Source organism: Odontesthes bonariensis, chromosome 14 (genome assembly GCF_027942865.1).
Source record: "Odontesthes bonariensis isolate fOdoBon6 chromosome 14, fOdoBon6.hap1, whole genome shotgun sequence".
Taxonomy (NCBI): domain Eukaryota; kingdom Metazoa; phylum Chordata; class Actinopteri; order Atheriniformes; family Atherinopsidae; genus Odontesthes; species Odontesthes bonariensis.
In genome coordinates this window covers 8,916,819-8,941,544 of record NC_134519.1, presented here as the reverse complement: position 1 = coordinate 8,941,544, position 24,726 = coordinate 8,916,819, and the positions used below count along the sequence as shown (strand labels likewise).

Sequence of the window (24,726 nt, the reverse complement as noted above, 5' to 3'; positions counted from 1 at the left end):
TCATATTTATGGGTCTCGTGTTTCTGTGTTTGTGACTTTTTAAGCTGCCTCTTGATTCCAAAATAAACTTTACTGCTTCTGTGATTTAGAGTTTCAGTTTTAATTTGAAACGACCTCCACCGGAAGCGCTCGTGCCATGATGCTGTGGGCGCTCGAGGTTCCAGCAGCAGCAGCAGCAGCAGCAGAAACGCCCTGCATCCTCTCTGTCCTCCTCCAGCATCCACCCCGCCTCTCCTCTGCTCCTACAGGCGCGGAGGGGCCGCTGCGAACGGACAGGAAGACGACCGGAGCCCCGCTGAAAAAGATGGCCTTTTAAACCAGCCGAGAGGACAAAACCAGAAGAGACATGGATCCTTTGCTCTCCTCCCTCCTCCACCTCCTCCTCCTCACCGCGTCCCTGAGCCGCTTCCCCGCTTCTGCCGACCGGCGGTTCGGTGAGTAAATGAACGGCAGCCTCCGCGTCCTGTGGCAGTTTTTCCTGCCTCAGGGCCATTTTCTGGACAAACCGAGAGGTAAATTTGTGTCAACAGCCCGCGCGCTGATTCACTGCAGCTTCACCTGCGCGCAGGGAAAACAAACACGCGCATCCTCCGATCCGCGTCGCCACAATGATCCGAAAAACCTCAGAGGGGGGGAAACAGAGCCAGAAACACGGAAATGAGCCTTTATTAGAATAACATGGCCTGAATCTGTCAGTCAGGACCCATTTAAGCCAATAACGGGGCTTACTTTAGATGAATACGGTTCAGATATATATCAGAAATAACCGACAATGTGTTTGAAACAACAGACAAAAGCTATAGGTAAAATGCATTTAAATTAGGTACAAAAGTGCTGATGTAAACACATTTCTACATAAAACGAATCAGAATGTATAAATTAGTACGAAATGACTCGAGGGTGATAAAAGTACAAAGAAGGAAAAACAGAACACAATCAATATGAAAGTGAAGTAAAGCCTGAAATATTTATGCAGACAAAGACCTTAAAGGTTTACTTCATCTAAACGTTTTCAAAAGGAAATAAAGCTGGTCGTGTTATTACATTTTAATGTGAAATTAAATCAAGTTAAATTAGAAAACAAATAATAGGAATTTATCAAGTATAATAGTTCAATTTAGTTTTGTTTACATTCTGCCAAATCACAACAACTGTTACTTTAAAGATACAGTCCAATTAGAGTCCAATTAGAGTCCAATTCGTTGTAAATACAATCAAATCCAAGTTAGTCCGATTCATGTAGATCAAATTAAAAAAAGGTCCAACTAAGGAAACGAGCGTCGGCAGATAAAGTAGTTCTGTGTACTTTAATTTGTAAACAAGAGGAGGCAGCAGCAATCAGCGAAAACATCAGTGCCAAGCAATGAAAGATGAGATTATACGCGCTCTGCACTCCTGCTCGAGCCGGTTATCGATTGGAAATATGGGTGTGTGTCTGTGTGTGTGCGTCTGTGTGTGTGTGTCTGTGTGTGTGTGCGTCTGTGTGTGTGCGTCTGTGTGTGTGCGTCTGCGTGTGTGCGTCTGTGTGTGTGTGTCTGTGTGTGTGCGTCTGTGTGTGTGTGTCTGCGTGTGTGCGTCTGCGTGTGTGCGTCTGTGTGTGTGCGTCTGTGTGTGCTGGCTGAAGACGTTCATTTCGCTCGTGCACGGAGTCTATAAATAGCTGATATCTAATCCGAACCCCCGGTGACTTGAGATGTGGAGCCTGCAGTTAGACTGATGCAGAGAACTGTTGTGGACCAAAGAACAGCGGGAAGCTGGTGCTCAGAGGCAGCTGCGTGCGTCTCCAGAGCCTCCATCAGGTTACATAAGCAGCACGCAGAATGGCCGCCACAGCCACAGCCACAGCCACAGCCACAGCTCAGCTCAGCTCAGCTCAGCCTCAGCTGAGACGAGCAGCAACACGGAGGAGAGCAGAGAACTCTGCGTGTGAATTATAACTGAAATGTTGTCTGTTTTACTCTAATGAGCAGCAGCTTTACAGATTTCTATAGTTAAAGCAAATGTTTAGATTCATTTTGATGCCTCAATGCACCAATTCTGTACCTCTTATTGAGAACCTTACCCTGGTATATGACATTTAACAGTGTTAAGGGAATAGGTTTTCATAACTGTATGAGTCCTGAGCCCCCCCCCCCCTCATTTACTTTTATACTGCTATATATATATATATATATATATATATATATATATATATATATATTCAAAATTTGTTTATATAGCACATGAAAACAACCTCAGGTGACCAAGGTGCTTCGCAATAGCAACTGCATCACATATGAAGAGAGTCATCAATAAAAACTACAGATAAAAATAAAATTTGAGATAAATTAGCAATAAAATAACAACAGTAACAATAAAAGTAGCAAGCCAAGGTAAACTCCATTTCAGCTAGTGGAAGGCCAGGGAAGAGAGAGGTTTTCAGTCTGGATTCTGACTGAGCTAAAGACTGAGAGGAGCTGACAGACAACGGGAGGCTCCATCACCTCTGGTCTTTAGCTTTGGGAACAGCCAACAGGAGCTGGTCGGCGGACCCCAGGGCTCTGAGTGGAGTCACTTAAGACGGGCCCATGGAGTTTAAACACTTAAAAACATTCAAGAAAACCTTAAATTTGACGACAGGGAACCGTTCAGCCTGATGGAAATGAAGGGTACTGGATTTGATAGAATACAAAGTGAAGAGATGAGTTCAGGAAGTGTTGAGCAGGATCCCACCGTGGCCGGCAGCAGCAGTTAGGACTCGGTCAGATGGAGGATCCCAGCAGAGTCTGAACAGAGTCAGAAATCAAAACCGAGGAGGGAGAGAACTCACATGTGGGAGTGAAAAATGGGATTCAAAAGCATTCAGGGAGGAGGTCGTGATGCCGCAGCAGCGGTTGGAAAAGGATGGAACGGGCACAAAGGCTGGAGGGAGACGGAATTTGTCCAAACGGTGATCAGGTAACTAGGCAGATCCTGGCTTTAATGAATGAGAAGAGGTTAGGACAGAGGAGATGTAGAGGAAGACAGGGGGCTCCAAATCCTAGTTCCTTCAGAAAGAATCAGGTCAGAAAGTCAGGTGAGGCAAACAAAAGCCATCAGAGGATTCACAATACTGCAGGAGGGAAACAGAACAGGGTCTAAACAAGGTCGACCCACTGAACAGCCAACAGAACCCAAAAACACTTCAAACAGCCAGAGATCCAACAAAGGCAATAACCGAGGGGTCACAGACGAGGGGAATCCATGCACAGACTGCTGGAGAGCTGCTCACTGAGGTCAGAAAAGCAGAGAATCTGGCAACAAACTGCGCTGGAAGATCTGCTTAAGAAGGGAGAGGAACAGGTGAGAGGAGAGAAAAGACCAGAACAAAAAGATAGGCTGGTGATTGTAACAAATGCAGCATATAAAGGCAGAAACAGAGTTTGTTCAGTTCTGAGCAGCTTTAAAGTGAATATCTGCTCTGAGCTCCTTTATCCTCCAGCACAGCCTGAACCCTCTCAGACGAGCTTTCTGTCCTTCTTTAAGGAGTCTTCAGGAATAGTTCTCCAGGCTTCTTGAAGGACATCCCAAAGCTCTTCTTTGGATGTGGGCTGCCTTTTGTTGCGTTCTCTGCCAACATGATCCCACACTGCTTCAGTAATGTTGAGCTCCGGGCTCTGGGGAGGATTCATCCCTCCATCAGACCTGCTGCCACTGATTTTCAGCCCACTTCTTGTGTCCTTTGGCACAGCTCAGCCTTTTCTCCCTGTTTCCCTTCCTTAAGAACGGCTTCCTGACAGCCACCCTTCCATGGAGCCCATTTCTGATGAGGCTTGGGCCAACAGCAGATGGATCAGCTGAAGGTCCAGATGCATCTCTCAGCTCCTGTGTCAGGTCTTTGCTGGATGTTTTCCTCTTTCTTAAGGACATCACTTTCAGATCCTGTTCATCTGCTGTAGATAGTTCTTTAGGCCTGACACTTCTTCTTCTTTTGTCCTCCAGTTTCCTTCAGCTTGAGAAGTGGAAGAGTCTCTTATGTGTACACTGGAAAAGATGCCCCTCCAAAAATAAGTAACAAAAACAACAAATACAAGACGTTTTTTCTTGAAATAAGCAAAAAAATCTGCCAATGGAACGAGTGAAAATCGGCTTGTCAAGATTTCTTGAAATAAGATGTGATATTTAGGACTTTTGAGTTAAAAAGTGATCTTGAAATTAGCTTAAAAACCTCTTCAAATGAAAAAAAAAGCTTGTGTCATGTGAAATATGACTCAAAACAATTTGTTTTCAAGAGTTTTTCACTTAACAAGATATTCAAGATGTATTGTATTAAAACAAGTCCCTATATCTGGCTGAAATGGTACTTGTTAGGCAGTTGTGTCTTATATTAAGTGTAATGAGATACTCAATGAGAAAAATATACTTGGTAAGATTTAGATGTTTTCCAGTGTAGACACAACAGTGGTTCATCCACTGGATCACGGAACAGTTTCCCACTTTACTTTTATTTTAAATGAGCTTTTCTCCAAAGGGGACTGAGATGTTTTTGGATCATGTTCACATGTGGCTTCTTCTGTGCATGACAGAGCTTTAACCCGTGGACTGTGTTCACAAGCAGCGATTTCTGGAGGTATTACTGAATCCTGTCTGTCTTTACTTCTGAGACACTCTGCTTCTCTTAGGTGCTCTTTGTTTTTATGCCCAATCATGTTCCTGACCTGTTGTCAACCAAACTAACTCGTTACATGTCCCTCCAGCTGTTTCCTTAAAGTAACGCCCCCAACCCAACTGTTTTCATTTGTTCATATTTCTTATCAAATAGCATGTTTTCTATTGATTGTGCATTAAATATAGCTAATATGAGATTTGCTAATCTTTGCATTCTATTTTTATTTGTCATTGGCTGTGTTCGAAACCGCATACTTCTCCTACTACTCCTACTACTCCTACTAACTTTTTGAGTTAGTATGCGAGTTTGAGTAAGCGAGTTTGAGTTCCCGGATGCATACTAGATTCTCTGAAATGTTGGGTATGCATCATGAGGTTACTACTCATACTCAAACTACCCAAGATGCAACGTAACGTGACGTCGCCGATCGTCATTTCCTGTCAAAACGGCAGTTTCAAGCTAGCTACAACGAGGGTAGGTTCACTTCCTGTTTTCAAAACAAAAGCACCAATTGTATCTTAATGGCTTTCCCTATGATAAAAGGCAACGGGTATTTTATTTTGTGAGAATAACCGGAAGTGCGTTGCTCACTGCGGCTAGCTTTAGTAGCGCCGAATTCGTGGGAACAAAATGGTAACTAGCCGGTATTTTGTCAGATTTTCAACATGTTGGGGATCTAAACGTCTACTTTCTCACCTGAAAATGTTTCAAATGTTGCTAAAGTTTACAGAGTTTAGAACTTAAGTGAAATCAGCTTCAGGCCGGCTGATTTCGGCTCGGGCAGGAGCGAAATGCATTGTGGGTAAACGCTCTGCATACTGTCTGATCGATCAGTATGCAGTTTGCAAGTATGTAGTATGTAGTTTGCGGTTTAGAACACAGCCATGGAGTCCCAGCATGTTTGCTGCTGGGTTGTATTTGTGGTGGCCTGCTGCATTATCACATTGGCTGCTAACCAGCATCTGCTTCTCCTGTGAGCCTGTCCTCTTGTAGATAATCTGCAGCTCCACTATCTTGTTGAATTCATAATTTAAGCTTATAAATCATGCAGCTACTGTTTTCTATGGTCAAATAAATGTAGCACTTGAGTGAAAAGTCCCCTTCATGTAAGTATTGAAATGGACGTAGCGAAGTAAAAGTGAGCTACATATTTAAGAGGCTTCATGTTTTTATGGATCAAATTTAAGTTATTAACGTTTTCTTCGGAGAGGTTATTTAAAACCGCCTCATAGAAAACTTTAAATATGCATAATTTAACCCTGGAAATGGGGTGGGATACTTTATCCCCTGTGGGTTCTGAATATTAGAATTTCTAATCAAAAGTGACTTATATTGACCTTGTGAGCATAATATTCGAACAGCATTTTAAAGATCCCTGTAATGTGCCTCTGGGAACTGCTGCAGTGAGAATATCATGACACAACTTTCCTGGCACTCCTCCTCTCCTGTACAGCTGCTAGTCTTTCATTTTCCTTTTTAACACATTTATGTAGGAAACTGAACACAAATCAGTCATTTCTTTCTAAGGGAACTTGGCTTCATAAATGATTCAGATCTTCATCAAAATATCTATCTATCTATCTATCTATCTATCTATCTATCTATCTATCTATCTATCTATCACGGTGAGGGTTGGGTCAGGAAGGGCATCCGGCGTAAAGATGTTGACTTTTTGTCTTCAGCTGACAGTTTTTTATGTTTATGTAAGTAAGTAAGTAAGTAAGTAATTTATTTGTACAGCGCCTTTCGCAGACCAGGGTCACAAAGCGCTTTACAGGTACAATAGAAACACACAGTTAAGAAGTACATAAAAGTATTAGTTTAAAAAAGGCCAAAGCAACTCAGTCACAATCATAGCAGCCCAAGACAATTAAGAAATTAAGACAATTAAGAAAATTAAGAAAAAACCTGAACAAATAAAAAGGTCTTAAGTTGCCTTTTGAAGGCGTCAACAGACTCCATCGAGCGCAGAGAGAGCGGAAGATCGTTCCAAAGCCTGGGAGCAACAGCCTGGAAGGATCGGTCTCCTCTGGTCCGGAAACGCGTGCGTGGCACCATCAGAAGATTCTGATCCACAGACCTCAGAACCCTAGCTGGGGTGTAAGACTGGATCAGATCTCTGATGTAGGGTGGAGCCTGACCATGCAACGGTCGGAAAGTTAAAACCAAAATTTTAAAATTTATCCTAGAGGAAACTGGTAGCCAATGAAGAGCTTTAAGAACAGGAGTTATGTGAGTCCTCCTATTTGAGCGGGTCAGAATTCTCGCAGCAGAGTTTTGCACCAACTGCAGGCGAGACAGCTCCTTCTTGTTCAAACAAGAAAACAGACTATTACAATATGTGACATCTTATTATTGATGTGCTGATATATTACTCATGTGCGTGTTTTTTTTTTGTCAGTGATGTGGTCACAGACATCAGATGTAGCATCGGGGGATGTTCTTTGTTGCTGCTATTTGTCCAGACTGATTCTCTCGGTGTTTATTGCACCGTTCATTTGGAGGTTTTCGCTGTAAAGCCTTCTGGGATTTAATGCCTGAAAACTAAGTTGAGCCGCAGGTCTAAATAATCATTAACCTGGACCTGGACGAGGTTGCTGACCGGTTCACCCGGCGTGAGCGTAGCCATGGCGACGCTCATTAAATTTTCATTGGGGTTGATTGTTTGGTTGGGTTTGTGCAGGACAGATGCTGTAACTGCGCCGCCACAGATGAGGACATGGGGAGCTGTTCATGTCACAGCAGCAGAGAAATCTGATTCACTGCAAGCACGCTTCCACTCGGGCTTCATTTTAACTTCCAACACGCAGGTTATGGGATGGATACCACTTGTCTGTTAGCAGGATCACTTTAAAAGTAATGGAGAGGTTGGCATAAACATCTGGGTCTTCGACCCACACTTTTTTTATTCCAGCTTGGTGGAAATGTGGACTCTTATTTTATCCTTCAGTATTTTCTTCTTTTTGGAAACTTTTCTTTGAACCGTGTCAGAGAATATACATATTTTTTTATCCAGCGATCACCCACAGTATTGCTACGAAAAAATGGGCCACAAACCCTAACAGAGGCAGCCATGACACTTTTGACAGGGCCACAATCAGCTGTTCCTGGCATTTTCTGATGATTTCTGTTTGATGATTCGTTGGCAGCGTTATCACATGACCAGCATTACCAGCTTTATTTTTATTTATCTGTTGATCAACCACAGTTATATTCATCCTCATGCCACCGGAGGAGCACTGACCGGTCACGGTGAGGACAAAAACCCATGGAAGGGCATTCTGGAGTGTCTGGTGCAGGAACATTAGCAACAGAGTCCCTGGAACTGTGGGGTGGGGGTCTCTGTGGAGTGGCTTTGCTTTCCTTCAGATTGGTATCTGGGGAGTGTCTTCCCCTGTCTTCATTCAGCCCTTCCTTAAAAGTTGTAATCATTGCCCAGCCCTAATATTAACTAATTATATATTAACTGATGCTAACTGATTTAGTTAGTTTTGCAGGTACGACTCACAGCTTGTCCATCCTGTTAAATCCTGTTGCCCTCCATAGTCGGATAAATGTGTTCTTTATTGTTTTTCTTTTCTGATTAACTAACTTAACTACATGTTTTTTGTTAACCTAAGTTAAAAAGATCCGAAACCTGATATCATCTGTTTGCCACTGCTGTTATCTTTCCATCCTTCGATACATCGATCAGCCTGGAGTGTTGAGCCTGAGGCTTTGGTGACTTCCTGCCTGCTCCGAGCTGCTGCTTCTGGCTGTGTTGACTGATATCTCCCCTCGTTCTGCATTTTCACCACAGTGCAGGCAAACCTACATATGTTCTGGGTACTCATCTCAGGGAAACGTGCCAGTTTGGCCCTGCAGGGTTCCTGCTCGCCATGATGTTTGCTTTCACTGCAGAGCTCCCAGTCTGCCGTCGTGATATTTATGACTTTCAACAGTTTCTACACAGTTGAGATGGATGCGTTGACTTTTTCCTGCCATTTCTCACAAAACTTTTCACGTACGCTGGAAAAAATCAAAGTCTTACCAAGTATATTTGTCTCATTTCTAGTCAAAATATCTCATTACACTTAATATAAGACACAACTGCCTAACAAGTACCATTTCAGCCAGATATAGTTCTAGAATGCGCTGCTGAGGGTGGCAGCATGTTGGAGTAGCTCTGTACCTCACATTGAGATTTTTCTTTTTTTTCTAAATTTCATTCCTGTTATTTCTTGGAAGAAATTGCATTTTTTGGACAACTGTTCCTTCCTCCCTTGGATGCTGTGCAGCTGGATTAATTATTCCCAATACTTTTGTATATTTTACTCTTTTGTCATGATGCATCACCATAGCAACAAGGTGGTTTACAACAGGGAGCAGCTGAATAACATTGGAAAAGCAGAAATAATTCGACAACTGAAGCCAGAAATCCCACTGGAATTGAAAAGGAGGCGTCGTGGATGCAGAGCAGGAGCAAAGAGGAGAGAAAGAAAGAAGAAGTTCAAACCATCTCTGCCATCCTGCATCATGGGAAATGTAAGATCGTTAGCTAACAAGTTGGATGAACTTTTAGCCTTGATAAGGACTCAGCAAGAATATCGGGAATGTAGCATTATGTGTTTTACTGAGACATGGCTACAGGATCATATACCCGACTCCAGCGTCTCTCTGCCGGGCTTCCTGACTGTACGAGCAGATCGAGATATAAAGAGTTGCAGGAAAAGGAAAGGGGGTGGATTGGCAGTGCTTGTCAACAACAGATGGTGTCACCCAGGACATGTTACTGTGAAGAGTCGTATCTGCAGTCCTGACATTGAACTATTGGCAGTAAGTTTTCGTCCATATTATTTGCCAAGAGAGTTCACCAGTGTTGTTTTGGTGGCTGTTTACATTCCACCCTCAGCTGTTGCCGACACTGCATGTGATGTCATCAGTTCCGTTGTTGCTAAGATACAGACTCAACACCCCAATTCTTTTGTGGCAATATCTGGTGATTTTAATCATGCCTCACTCTCTGCTACACTGCCAACTTTTCAACAGTTTGTCAGCTGCTCTACCAGAGAAAACAAGACATTGGATTTGTTTTACACAAATGTCAAGGATTCACACATTTCCAAATCAAGACCTCCCCTGGGAAAATCAGATCACAACCTTGTTTTTCTCTGTTCAGCATATAAAGCCCTTGTCCAGAGACTACCTGTCACAAAAAGGACTGTTAGAAAGTGGTCAGAGGAAGCTGAAGAAGCCTTACAGGGTTGTTTTGATGCAACCGATTGGATTTCTCTTTGTAAGCCACATGGAGAGGACATTAATGCCATGACTGAGTGTGTGACTGACTATATAAACTTCTGTGTGGACAACACCATCCCCACCAGAACAGTGAGATGCTTCCCTAATAACAAACCCTGGATCACCAGTGAGCTAAAAGAACTATTGAACAGGAAAAAAAGAGCCTTTAGGGAGCGAGACAGGGAGTTACTGAGGAGTATACAGAAGCAGCTCAAAGTCAAGATCAGAGAGAGCAAGGAGGTGTATAGAAAGAAGCTTGAGAGTAAACTGCAGAGGAACAATATCAGAGATGTGTGGTCAGGAATGAAGAAGATCACAGGCCTCAAGCAGAGGGAGGATCGGATGGATGGAAGTCTGGACAGAGCAAATGAGCTGAACACATTCTTCAACAGGTTCAGTTCAGGAACAAGCTCACCATCCTCCCCTCCTGTTCCCAGCCAAAGAGACATCCCACCCTCCTCTGACTCACTGCTTTCCTGTAACATCTCCACCTCCACCTCAGTCATGGATTATTCTGCTTCCACTAGTTTGTCATCAACCCAATCAGGAGATGCTGCGGTCCCCTTTGCCTCCCCCTCCCACTTTTCTGTTTCTAGAAGTCAGGTGAAGAGGCAGTTGGAGAGACTGAACCGGAACAAGGCTGCAGGTCCAGATGGTGTCAGCCCCCAAGTCCTGAAGGCCTGTGCAGAGCAGCTCTGTGGGATTCTGCAACACCTTTTCAACCTTAGCTTGACCCAAGAGAGAGTACCACTGTTGTGGAAGACATCCTGTCTGGTTCCGGTACCAAAGAAAACTCACCCTTCAGATATCAATGACTACAGACCTGTTGCACTGACATCCCACATCATGAAGGTCCTGGAGAGACTCCTGTTGACCCACCTGTGTAAGCAAACCAGCACATATCAGGACCCCCTGCAGTTTGCTTATCGCCATGGAGTTGGAGTTGAAGACGCTATCATACACCTGCTTCAACAAACCCACTGTCATCTGGACAAAGCAGGCAGCACTGTGAGGATCATGTTCTTTGATTTCTCCAGTGCATTTAACACAATCCAGCCTGATCTGCTTCGTCTGAAACTCCAGAAGACTCAGGTGGAGGCCTCAACAATCACCTGGATTAATGACTACCTGACAAACAGACCACAGTTTGTCAGACTGAAGAATTGTGTGTCTAACCAGGTGATCAGCAGCACAGGAGCACCACAGGGGACTGTACTCTCACCATTCCTTTTCACTATGTACACTTCAGACTTCCAGTACAAGTCAGACTCCTGTCATCTACAGAAATATTCAGATGACTCTGCAGTTGTCGGGTGTATCAGAGATGGACAAGAAGCTGAGTACAGAGAGCTGGTGGACTGCTTTGTGGCATGGTGTGGGAACAATCATCTCATCTTGAATGTTAACAAAACAAAGGAGATGATTGTAGATTTCAGGAGAAACAGGGTCAGATCAAACCCTGTTTCCATCATGGGAGAAGAAGTGGAGGTGGTTGAGGAATATAAATACCTTGGTGTTCATGTGGACAACAGACTGGACTGGAGACACAACAGTGAAGCCATCTACAAGAAAGGACAGAGCAGACTGTACTTCTTGAGGAAGCTAAGATCCTTCAAGGTTTGCAACAAGATGTTGCAGATCTTCTACAAGTCTGTTGTTGAGAGCGTCATTTCCTCTTGCGTCATCTGTTGGGGCAGCAGCATCAGAACCAGGGACCTAAAAAGACTCAACAACCTGATAAAGAAGGCTGGTTCTGTTCTGGGGACGACTGTGGAACCTCTGGAGACAATAATGCAAAGAAGGATTTTGCATAAAATCAAGAGAATTATGGACAACCCTGAACATCCTCTCCATGAGACTGTTATCAGAAAACAGAGTCTCTTCAGTCAAAGGCTTCTTCAGTTTGGATGCAAAACGGACCGCTACAGGAAATCTTTCCTGCCCACAGCCATCAGCATCTATAATAACTCCTTGATTTAATTGAGCTACATCAACATTTAATTTCCCTCTGGGATAAATAAAGTATTTTTGAATTTGAATTTGAATTGAATATAGGGACTTGTTTGAAGACAATACATCTGGAATATCTTGTTAAATTAAAAAGTCTTGAAAACAAATTGTTTTTAGTCACATATCATATGAAACAAGCTTTTTTCTTTTACATTTGAAGAGGTTTTTAAGCTAATTTCAAGATCACTTTTATCTCAAAAGTCCCAAATGTCACATCTTATTTCAAGAAATCTTGACAAGCCGATTTTCACTAGTTCCATTGGCAGATTTTTTTTGCTTATTTCAAGCAAAAACGTCTCGTATTTGTTGTTTTTCTTACTTATTTTTGGAGGGGCATCTTTTCCAGTGTACTAATGAATAATTATCAGCATTTCAGGTGCAGTTGTTCTTTGTTTTACCTCAACAACAGAGAATCGTCACTGCTTTCTTGTAGCTGCACTAATTTTAACTGTTGGAATGATTGAAATACTGTCAGAAATCTGTCAAAGCATTTCATTCTTGTCTAAAATCTGAGGCATGTGGTCAAAGATAGGTCTGAACACAAAGCCTTAACACGTGCTGGGCCAATCTTAGCTGCTAGTCAGAGAGGATAAGTGTGAAAGGACGAGGGAAGGGATGATGGATGTGGTTGTTTTCAGACAAAAGAGGAAAAGATGACGAAGACAGATTGCTGCCGGTTTCAGCGGAGGTGTTTGTGCGCACCTCCTAATTGAGTATGGACTTTCCCACTCTGTCTAATCCTTCCTTGTGTGTTTTTTGTCTGAATTGGCAGGTGGCATGTTGTCCTGACTGATCGTTTCTGTCAGAGCTGAAGCCAAACTAATTCAGTCGGTGTTAACTTGTAGTGCAGCATGGAGCCGGCGTCACTTCTTACAAACTCAAACAAACGCACTCAGACAGTCAATTAAAACTAAAAAGCTCCCTTTTTACAAACAACACTCAACAATAACATAAAAGAATAAAATTAGAAATGCAGAACTACAGAACAGTAAGAATAGACACTTGATCTCACTGACACTGGAACAAAAATGGTCGGATAAAACCAGTGGAAACCAACATCTTTCTTCTGCAAAGAACGCTTTGCTCCTTATTTCTCTGCGGCTGCATCTGATGAACTCAAAGCAACATTATCTTTGCAGCAGAATTAAAAAACCCAGCTTAATGTGGTCAACTGCTCGAGCTAGAACACAGGCGATAGCATTTTTCTCCTGCCTAAACAGCCGTTTATTACTTTAAGTAACTAAGCATAAACTCACAAGTCAAACTAACTTTTCGACAGTGAGTGAATTTGTAATTTCCGAGCCAGTGAAGTCTCCACACGGACTTTCAAATCAAATCAAATCAAATTTATTTATATAGCACATTTCATGTACAAAACAATTCAAAGTGCTTTACATAAAATAAAAGCATTGCAGCAGGGAGTGCGAGAAGCATTAAAAATACATAAAAGAATATAAAGAGAAACAAATAAAATCATTTAAATGAATTTAAAAACAAGCAACAGTCCAGATAAGTTCAAAGATATCGTGCCGATTTCACGCATAGACACATGAGAAAAGAAATGTCTTTAACCTGGATTTAAAAATGTCTACATTTGGTGAAAGTTTAATCTCCACTGGCAGTTTGTTCCACTTGTTTGCAGCATAACAGCTAAATGCTGCTTCTCCATGTTTAGTCTGGACTTTATTCCCAAAAGTTTCTGACCAGTTTAACCTTCTGGCTTTATCTCTCAGTCTGATCATTTTCCCAGCAGCAGGTGTTTGGTGCACACAGACAGATGGCATTGTGGGTAATGCAGTGCTGGTTTGTCAGCGTACGCAGCTTGTAACGGCCCAGCTGGGAGGCATTAAAGGCCGCAGCCCGGACGCCGCTCTCTGCCCGCTGGGTGGAGTTGATTGAAATTGTGTTCCTCCCATGCTGGAGGTTTGGCTTTGGTCTGGAGCACTGTGCTGCTGAGGAGTGATGAAAGCAGGGAGCAGAAACTCAGTGTAGCAGAAAGAGTCCATCAGCAGTCCACATTTCCACTTTCAGCTGGCTGCAGATTGCTCCTGTACGGCTGTGAGTTTGGAAAATAAAACTAAAAAGAATCTCCATGTCCTTAGTTTTCTTAATGTCATGTTTTCGGTGGCAGTTTGGTTACGCTGTAAAGGTTTCTGCGGCCACTCGCTTCCACTCGAATGTAATCAGAATGAGTGTTTTATCCTCCACTGAATAAATAATGATAATAAGAAGTGTCATCATCATCCTTCATGATCCCTGATAAGTAGGGAGTTTGTTACTGAGCCCTCATCTACTGTAATTATCCCTACAATACTAACTTATATGACTTTTTATAGTATTCTTTAGAGCTGGGCGAGTTAACTCTTTTTTATCGCGTTAACTTATTGATTATTTAACGCCGATAAATCTTTTATCGCGCATTAACGCAGGCTTTATTTTGTAAAAGTCTGTTGCTGTCTGCTGCGGAACAGGAAAAGAAAGTAATCGGCGGATCCACCAAACATGGAGAAGGGTACGGAACTTTTACTCGGCCATTTTCATTTTAAAGTTCTTCCAGACGGCAGAGTCGACAGAACCAAAGTCATCTGTAAACACCGCCAAGTTGAATTGTTTTCTCAGCGTAGTAGTTCCAGTCTAAAATATCACTTAAAGGCAAAACACACAACTGATAGCAGCAAGTCATTCAAGGAAACAGACAGTGGAGCGAGGCTTCTACATAAAAACTACAGGAAGATGCTGATGTTAAAAGTGTGTTTGCACAACAAATGTTATGGCACTTTCATTCATATGGCAGCACATTTAAAATAAAACTAAATGCTAACAGCTATTCGATACTTTTGAATTCATTTTTGGATTTTGCGTACAAATGCGATTAATCGTGATTAATCAGGGAAATTATGTGATTAATTAGATTAAACATTTTAATCTTTGCTAAGCCCTAGTATTCTTAAGTTTATGTCCATAACACTTTTATGGGTTTTATAACATGTGACATGAACTATTCTGTTACTTGAACCAGTTATTTGGGTTTAATGTACATTTAGACTGTGTGATTATTGTATTCTGTCCATGTTCTAAAATATTTGTAATTTAACTTGGAGTACCTGCTTTCTGCCAAAATGGGCTTCCAGCATTATAATCCCTTTGTTGTAAGCCTCTTTGTACTGCTGGCATTGATTATTTTTGTGCTTTTCATGTTGTTTTGCAGGAATTGGTCCAAATGCTACATGAATTAAAACTCAGACTCTTTTAGTTTTACACGTATCAGCTTTTAACGAGACCTTTTCTGCTGGAAACGGTGCCGATAACTGCCTGCTTTTCCACCCAGATGTAAACAAATCCAGCCGCGGGGGATTTTTCCTTTGAGTTAAATGAAAACAGAAACATGATAACTAGCCGGCACACATATCACAAGCCGACTTCCCTCTGATATGTCTTCATTAGAGACAAACTGAGCGAAAAGAAATGAGACTGCGATGACATAAAATAGGATGTAAAGCTCTGAAAGCTTCACAGCGTGCGTGTATTTTGGTGTAATTTCTCCAAATGTCACATTCCCTGTTTTATTTTGATTTGTTTGGCCAGTGTGGTGGCAGAAAATGGCAAAAATGAATGTTCTCTGCTGCGATAACTGCGTATACAGTCTGCTGCTTTCCTATGAGAGCTGTCTGTTAGTCCAGAGAGCTGCATTAGTGAAAATTACAGCTTTTCCAAATGAATACAGAACAAGGGCTAAATCTGCAGTGAAATGCAAGAACATTGTTCTGACGGGTATTTTAAGCGTTCTTGTTTTAGACAGAAAAAACTCTAAACAAAGTTTATTACCAGGCGGAGGGTCATAGGCTGTTGGCAAAGGCAGATAATGTAGATGAGAGACACACAAGTGGTTAAAAGACAAATCCTAAACAGGAGTGTCTGAAGGTAAAAGGGATAGCGCTGGAAAAAGCAGGCTCAGACTCTAAAATCAAATGTAAATGTATTTTATTTATATAGCCCTTACGGCGATCCTTACGGTGTACCAAAGTGCTTTGTAGCAGGTAATAAATAAAGAGAAGAATAAGTAAAAACAAATAAAAACAATAAAAGAACAGTGAAAGCAATAAAGTATAAAAAAAAAAAAAAAAATCGATTAATATAAAAGTGCCATCATACTACTGGGTATTAAAGTCGGGGGTCATCGCTGGACAGAGCAACATCGCTCGCGGCCTGTCGGGACAGGCTGATTGAAAAGTACGCTTTCTGATCACTTTTTACCCATCGCTCGCTCGTGTTCAGTCAGGATGAGGTGATAAGGTGTCATTCCCAACACGAAGGTGACGAAAAACAGGTTTATAACAGAAACATCTGGAGGAACCAAGCAGTCTGCTGCTCGGTCTGAGTTGCTCTTTGCTGGAGTTGCCGGTTGCCTGAAAGCAGTTTCTGCTGTTTGCTCTCAGGTGTGAATGTGAGCAGCTCTCTGCAGCGTTGCTGCTCGGCCTGAGTTGCTCTTTGCTGGAGTTGCCGGTTGCCTGAAAGCAGTTTCTGCTGCTCTCAGGTGTGAATGTGAGCAGCTCTCTGCAGCGTTGCTGCTCGGCCTGAGTTGCTCTTTGCTGGAGTTGCCGGTTGCCTGAAAGCAGTTTCTGCTGTTTGCTCTCAGGTGTGAATGTGAGCAGCTCTCTGCAGCGTTGCTGCTCGGCCTGAGTTGCTCTTTGCTGGAGTTGCCGGTTGCCTGAAAGCAGTTTCTGCTGTTTGCTCTCAGGTGTGAATGTGAGCAGCTCTCTGCAGCGTTGCTGCTCGGTCTGAGTTGCTCTATGCAGGAGTTGCCGGTTGCCTGAAAGCAGTTTCTGCTGCTTGCTCTCAGGTGTGAATGTGAGCAGCTCTCTGCAGCGTTGCTGCTCGGCCTGAGTTGCTCTTTGCTGGAGTTGCCGGTTGCCTGAAAGCAGTTTCTGCTGCTCTCAGGTGTGAATGTGAGCAGCTCTCTGATAGTGAACACAGCAGCAGCGTTGCTGCTCCGTACATGTGGTGAGATGAGCGGAGGCAGCCGCAGCCACTCTCAGAAGGCAAGAGAGGCACTCGGAGATGAGCCGGCGTTGCCACAGTTACAGCATCCCGTTATCATGTTTGTTCCTGATGGCGCCCCGGCACAAAGCTGGTTAATCCTTGAGGTATTTTTTTGTTTCCATGTTTGCGTCCACCTATAACTGATCAGAATCAGCATTAGTTCATATTAAACTGAATAAACATCTTAAACTGAAGCAAATTAAAGCAACGTTTACAATCAGACTAACCTCACCTTCAACTTTAGAAAACAACAGGAGGCATTTTCAGTTCTGGGGGGCTCGTGTTGTCCAGCAGCTGCAGGAAGAAGTAATTGCACCAGCGTTTTGCAGCTGCACTTCTGTCCTAATGATGGACCAAAGGTTGCAAACCCTGTAACTGTATCGGAGCCGTAGAAACAGCTGCCATTTCACAACTTTATTATTTTGTGAATTCCTCTTTATTCATGCAGGTCTCTGGGGTTTCACTCTGTTAAAGAACCTGAAAGTGGTGCCACGCTTGGCCTTAATTTGTCCCTTTGCTGAGAGCCGAGCTCGCAGCTTCCGAGCCGGTCAGAGATGAACAGCGATGCTCTAAATCCTCGTGTGACAGAAAAGAACATTGAGTGTCCAGAACCATTTTTGGATCTCTGTTTTGAAGGAGCGAGGCAGAGGCGCATTAGGTGTCCTAGTATACTGCCTGTTGTCAGATCTCCTGTAACTGAAGTCGAATAAAATATGGCTGCTTCTTCGCCTCTCCCTGAGGAGCACTGAAGGAGCCAGTTTCATGCATCATGCTGCTCTCCCTCGCTCCGGAGTTAATTCAGGATAACTGTGAGCATTTACTGCCCACAGCTGACAAATGAAGCAATACAAACAGCCCAAAAAACCCAGAAATAAGCAGCTTAATCTCATACCGCAGTCTTACAACCGAAAGACCAACACTGATTGGAAGGTATAAACTTATCTTTAAAGGAATTTCTTTAATGACAGAAGTAAATAACACATTTAATCAAATGTTCCTTACAAATGTCTCTGCTTACGGTGAAAACGGGTTTTATTTCACGAGGTTTTGAACATCTGGAAAAGAACACATTCAACATTTCTTTTCAGAAACAGGACTGATGGAAATCATTGTGTGTAAAGTCATTCCTTTGGATTTTGTTACCTGTGCTGGTGCATTATGGGTACTGAGAGACATAAATGTAGCAGCAGAAAACCCAAAACTATACGAACTGTTTGCCTCCTGGAAGTATGGAAGAAGCTGAGATTTTCCTCAGTGCTCGTTTGGAAAGTAAATCCAACCATACTGATTCACGGAAAGCTGTAATTAAGACGGATCTCAGTTGCAACTGGCTAACGTCGCCCTGTTTGTTGTCTCTGTGCCTCTCTGCTGACAGGTTGCCTGTTCGAGAAGGAGCTGTGCACGTCTTATGAGATCTGCGTCAACGGTAAGCTGCCACACACACACGAGCCAAGCAAAGACATTCAGGCCCAGAATGACAGTTTGTAAACTCCTGGCCACGACTTAAAGGGACAGTTCGCCTCTTTTGACATGAAGCTGTATGACATCCCATACTAGTAACATCATTTATGAACATTTTCTTACCCCCTGCTGCTGTCAGGTTGGGGTGCGTAGGCAGGACACGGATGTGGACTCAATGAAGTAAAAAGCAAACAGGGTTTTATTTTGCAAAAGCAAAGTTCAAACAAAGGGGGCGGCTGAGCCGGATGACGAAAAATCTAAACTGTGGAATAAAAACTTGAGACAAAACCAAAACAAAAGACTTGACGTAACATGGAAAAAAACACTTAACTTGGACGTGGGGTCGTGGCATGGCATGAGGGATATTGACGGGTAGGATCTGGCAAACACAATGAGGAAACCTGGAAACTGAATACTGAGTGAGTGATAGGTGAGTGAGTGCAGCTGAGGGGAAAAACAGGTGAAGTGAATGAAGGGGATGGCAAAGCAACAGAAACTTTGGGGAAAACATGGCTAAACTAAATACCGGAGCTGGACTAGAAAACTAAAACATGGCTAAACTAAATACCGGAGCTGGACTAGAAAACTAAAACATGGCAAAACTAAAAACTAAACAGGAACTAAAAACATGGCAAAAACCCCATGGACGTGACAGCTGCGTCCTGTGAGCCGAGTTCCAGCCTCGTTTTGGCGTTGATGAAGGTAGTCCGGCTAGTTGGCTGGGGCCACAACAATAAAGCGTTTTGCTTCTCAAAACAATATGCGTTCAAAAGAGTAATACATTTGCATCACAAAATCGTTCATCCAGAAAAAAGTCAGACCTCACAATCGCTTGGCCCTATTTTCTCTCCCTTTGTATCACTGCGTGCTGCCGCCTGCCGACAGCCGTGCCTGTTACAGTGTTTGCTGCTCGGTCTGCGCTCCGGTCTGCACAGCACGCAGTGATACGAAGGGAGAGAAAATAGTGCCAAGCGATTGTGAGGTCTGACTTTTTCCTGGAGAACGATTTTGTGATGCAAATATATTACTCTTTTGAACACATATTGTTTTGAGAAGCAAAACGCTTTATTTTTTTGGCCCCGGCAAACTAGCTGGACTACCTTCATCAACGAGGCTGGAACTCGGCTCACAGGACGCAGCAGGGGGTAAGAAAATGTTCATAAATGATATTGCTAGTATGGGATGTCATACAGCTTCATGTCAAAAGAGGCGAACTATCCCTTTAATGTACAGCTATTCATGGCTGATCTAAGTAACCATTCACATTCACAACAGTGGTGTCTTAAACATATGAGGTGAATTGGTGATGGCAGTTGTGATGGTTACTTAAGATGCACATAGAATGTAAATGGTTGCATTATTTGTACAGTCATTAAATCCTCTGGAGAATCATCTGTTGTGTTTCACACCTACACACTCACAGATATGTACTATATATATTACTCTGTGCTCACTATATCTGTGGCAACGTGAGAAGGGACACTCCAAGCTGAGAATTCACCCGGAAGCTTGATTTTTCCTGGGAAGCTCTCAGCTGTGCAGAGCAGACCTCACTCCTCAACATCACTGCAGGATCTAAGGCGGGAAGATAACAGAACGCTACAATCTGTTGCACCATCTCATTAAGCATGTCTGTTGGGAGGCGACTGCACCCACAGAACCTGAGAGCTGCGCTGCTGACCCTCCTCTTCAGCAGTGTGTGCGCTCTAAACTCACCGGCTCTATCATTTCCTGTCTGCAGGGTGTCCTTTAGCGCTGTGCGTAATTCTATTCTGACGAAGAAGGAAGGAATGAGAATCAATGCATTTATCTGGTGATAAAATCATTGTGTCCACGGGGAGTTTTATTTTCAGCCAAGCACAGGTCACCTCATTTCACTTGGATGAAATGTGAAACAGGCGAACAGGCAATGCTACTCTGGTATTACTTAATATACAAAAGCACCAATTGTATCGTAATGGCTTTCCCTATGATAAAAGGCAACGGGTATTTTATTTTGTGAAAATAACCGGAAGTGCGTTGCTCACTGCGGCTAGCTTTAGTAGCGCCGAATTCGTGGGAACAAAATTGTAAATAGCCGGTATTTTGTCAGGTTTTCAACACGTTGGGGATCTAAACGACTACTTTCTCACCTGAAAACGTTTCAAATGTTGCTAAAGTTTACAGAGTTTAGAGCGTAAGGGAAATCAGCTTCAGGCCGGCTGATTTCGGCTCAGGCGGGAGCGAAATGCATTGTGGGTAAACGCTTTGCATACTGTCTGATCGATGATTATGCAGTATGGAAGTATGTAGTAGGCGGTTTCGAACACAGCCAATGTATCTGTGCAACTTGGTCGTTCCTAGGGCTGAGCAATTTTATCGATACTTAAATTATTTATATATATATATATATATATATATATATATATACATATCAACATTTTGTTTCCCGATAAAAGTAGCGATTTAAAAAAAAATAAAATAACAATAACAATTTTTTTTAAAGCAAACTTTATTGAAAAGTCAGACGTTACAATTAGTGAAAACACAGAACATTAAGGTAATACAATACATGCCAGGGGGTCACATTATACAAAACAGTGATAAATTAGTTGATAAAAATGTTGTATAAAGTGCACAGCTCTCATGTTTGTGACATGTTCGTTTGTTTCTGTTTGTCTGGCTGTGTTGTCCTTCCGGTTCAAAGGTCGGACCAGCAGTCCAATCAGCGACGATTCATGTCAAATCACACTGTCCCTTTGTTTCCCCCCAGAAAATGATGTTAGTGTATCGAATCGAATCGAATCGTATTGTTGGCTGAATATCGTGTATCGTATCGTGAGCTACAGCCTTAGTCGTTCCTGGAAATTCATCAGTTGATGACTAAACTTTTGCGTGGGAGGTAAACTCATATGTGCTGACACTGCATGATGCACAAGCTTTTACAAAAAGGTCCAAAAAGGGTGGGATGATGGGTAATTAGAAACAGAATGACACAATTTGCGATATTATGTTCACAAAGAACAGAAAATATATCAAATATGGAACACTGCTTAGCATCCCCTCTGCTTTTAACGGCAGTCTGTAAAGGTCTGATTGCACTGAACAAATAATGTGCCAAATGTTGTTTGTTTTATTGGTGTACGGCGATACAATCATGTGGTAATGTGCCCCCACACCATCAGAGACGCAGGCTTTTGAACTGAGTGCTGATAACAAGCTTGCGTGGAGGGTGTCGAATTTCAATCACGGCTGTTTGGGATGCAGTTTTACCTGAGAACTGAAGACCAAGGACATCCAGTGTTCATTTTCAGCTATGTTCCATGTCCAAGGAACATAATTCTGAACTTGGTCCACAATTTGTAGAACTTTGCTGAATCTCTGCCCACCTTTACTTCTGAGGGACTCTGCCTCTTTAAGGTGCTCCTTTTATAACTAACTTGTTACCAGTTAAACCTAAAGAGCTGCATTGTGTTTCTCCAGCTGTTCCCTTTTAGTGCCACTTCATTTTCCAGTCTTTTGCTGCATTCTTTTCCTTCATTCACCATCCATCTTCTCATAAAATACCACAAAATAAAACGGTTTATCTTCACGGATGCCATTTAGGATACATCAGGTGGTCTTGCGTTGTTTTGCCTCTTTGCATTGCAGCTGCTTTCTAAACAAAGCCTGAACATCAAACAACAAATGCCAGTTTTTGCATGACAAAAGTAGACGGATGCACCAGTGTTGCCTGCGAGATAACACAAACCAACATCCTGTTCGATGCAATAGTCCAGACTTCAGTGGGAAGTGATGGCCGTCCACACGACCCTGTGCACTTTTGGATATTTTTAAACACATGACCCCTGCGTGAACGAGTACAAACAGAGAGAAAGGGCAGGAGCACTCTGCCGCTGCTCGCTCAGCGACTTGGCATTTTCCTCATGACTAACAGGGCTCGGCTTAATTCCGCTGCACAAAACGTGTGTTTGTCAAAGGTAGACAGAATGAGATATGTTCAATCTGTGTTCTAGGTTTTGTTTTATAATGATTAGGGATGGGAAACAATTACCATTTTTAATCTAATTAATCACATGATTTCCCTGATTAATCGCATTTGTACGCAAAATTCCAAAAATGAATTAAAAAGTAGTGTATAGCCTTCAGCATTTAGTTTTATTTTAAATGTGCTGACATACGAATGAAAGTGCCATAACATTTGTTTGTGCAAACACACTTTTAACATCAGCATCTTTCTGTAGTTTTTATGTAGAAGCCTCAGATGACAATTCAACTTGGCTGTAAATGCAGGAGTTTTTTTTTTTTTTTAATTTATTTTGAAATACGTGCTTTTATGTTGAAACAAGTAAAACAGGAAGTAGCGCCGGTTAGCTCCGTGAGCTTCACACAGAGACCGAGGAGCACCTGTAGCGGTGATGTTACCTGCTAGTTTATCTTTATTTTATTACTCCATGCTTCGTGGTGTTTGCTGTAACTGTGTGAATGTGATGCATTCAACAGACTTTTACAATAATAAAAACTGCGTTAATGTGCGATAAAATATTTATCGGAAATAAATAATTGACGAGTTAACGCGATAATAACGAGTTAACTCGCCCAGCCCTAGTATTTATGGATGAATCTTTCTGATTAACACATGGCATTGCTTCTGTTTACATTCCCAGTGCATCGATGTTTCAGATTCCAGAGCATGTTACAGAATTATTGAGACTGTCAGTTATGATTTAACATCTCGCAGGTAGAATAGCATTCAGCTCAGTTATCGTGACTTTACTTGGTGAACAGAGTAAAATGATTTAAAGACAAACATTTGACATTAGACTGAGTCTGTTTTCCTTTAACCGTGCATGAACACATTGATTGACTGTGTGCTCTACACAAGGAGAAGGGTGCTGTTTTTGTTCAAAGAGCAGTGAACCAGGTGAGAACCAAGAAACGTTCAGATTCTGTTTAACTGAGGTTTCGCCTCACAAGTGGCGCTATTTACACTACAATTAGATTGATTAGAAACACGATGTTTGCTGTGACCGTTTCAATCTTGTTCTATAACCAATTTAATTTGTTTGGAAAGCTCTGTAGAAATGACATTTTTATTACTGCGTACTCTTTCTGTTGGTCCAGAATCCTCTGCAGGTCATTCAGCCTCGCATCACATCAGTCCGAGCTTTGCCTCTGATGTCTTGTCCCGCTCCGGGGTGTGATGGGTCTTATTTGCTCCGTGCATATGCTCAGCAGTGTTGCTTTGGGAAGACACAGAGGTCATATTTTCAGGCCGGAGACAGCCAGCGATGTGGAGAACAGTCGACCTCATGCTTTGCTGTTGTTTGCAAACACAGCCTTACACGGATGATAGCCAAAAACTGTCGCGCTACAGTCAGAATCTCAATCATTTTTAAAGTATTATCCGAGGTGGGTAGAGTAGCCAAAAATTGTACTCGAGTAAAAGTACTGTTACTTCAGAATAATATGACTCAAGTAAAAGTAAAAAGTAGTCATCCAAATAATTACTTTAGTCAGAGTAAAAAAGTGCTCTGTGAAAAAACTACTCAAGTACTGAGTAACTGTTGAGTAACGTCTGATTTATTTGTTAACACAAGCATTCAATCAGACAGACAAAAAGACTAAATAATCATCTTTAGGCAAATTAGAGTTTATTTTAGGAAACTTACCGCTACATGTTTCCTCAAGTTAGATGTTGAGTTTCTGCTCAAATGTGCGTTTGTTTTGGTTGACATAGAAGACATATAATGTAGCTGCTGTTTCTTACTCTTTGTAAGGTAAACATGCTTTCAGTATGAGGCCTCGTCTGTGTCTTCATTTCCCACCGTTGATTCTGACATTTTTCATCTGTTTCTTTGTTTGTTTGCTACGACTGCTAATGCTAAAGCTAACCCGTCCCGCCGCTGAGATTGAGTATGGTCACGTGACCAGACTGCACGGCTGCGTCTGATTGGTGGAACACAGTCAGGTGGTAGAGCCTTTGGTGGACGTCTCTCTCTCTGTCAGAATAAAACATTAAAATGAGGCGTACGCGGGGGGATAAAAATAATGAGGCGTAGAATACCAAAGAGGTAAGAAGAAAAGTAACCAGCTCATTGTAGCCTAATGTAGCGGAGTAAGAGGACAGTTTCTGCTGCACACATCTACTCAGGTAAAAGTAAAAGTATAGTGATTTACAACTACTCCTAGAAGTATAATTTTTTCAAAAACTTACTCAAGTAAATGTAACTCGTTACTACCCACCTCTGAGTATTATAAATAGGATTCTTAATTGACTCTTAATTGGTCTCGTGATGAACTGCCAACCTGTCCTCGCCTCTTACCCAGTG

At 42.4% G+C, this 24,726-nt stretch overlaps 1 protein-coding gene across 1 annotated transcript in view; it reads left to right on the top strand.

The window, feature by feature from the left end:
• The first annotated feature begins 143 nt into the window (after nt 1–143).
• LOC142398666 (receptor-type tyrosine-protein phosphatase N2-like) overlaps nt 144–24,726 on the top strand; it is a 295,961-nt gene continuing 271,378 nt past the window's right edge. The window contains exons 1-2 of the mRNA XM_075482757.1: nt 144–434; nt 18,330–18,380. Coding sequence (XP_075338872.1) covers nt 347–434; nt 18,330–18,380 — 139 coding nt within the window. The 5' untranslated portion in view covers nt 144–346. The remainder of the gene's footprint in view (nt 435–18,329; nt 18,381–24,726) is intronic.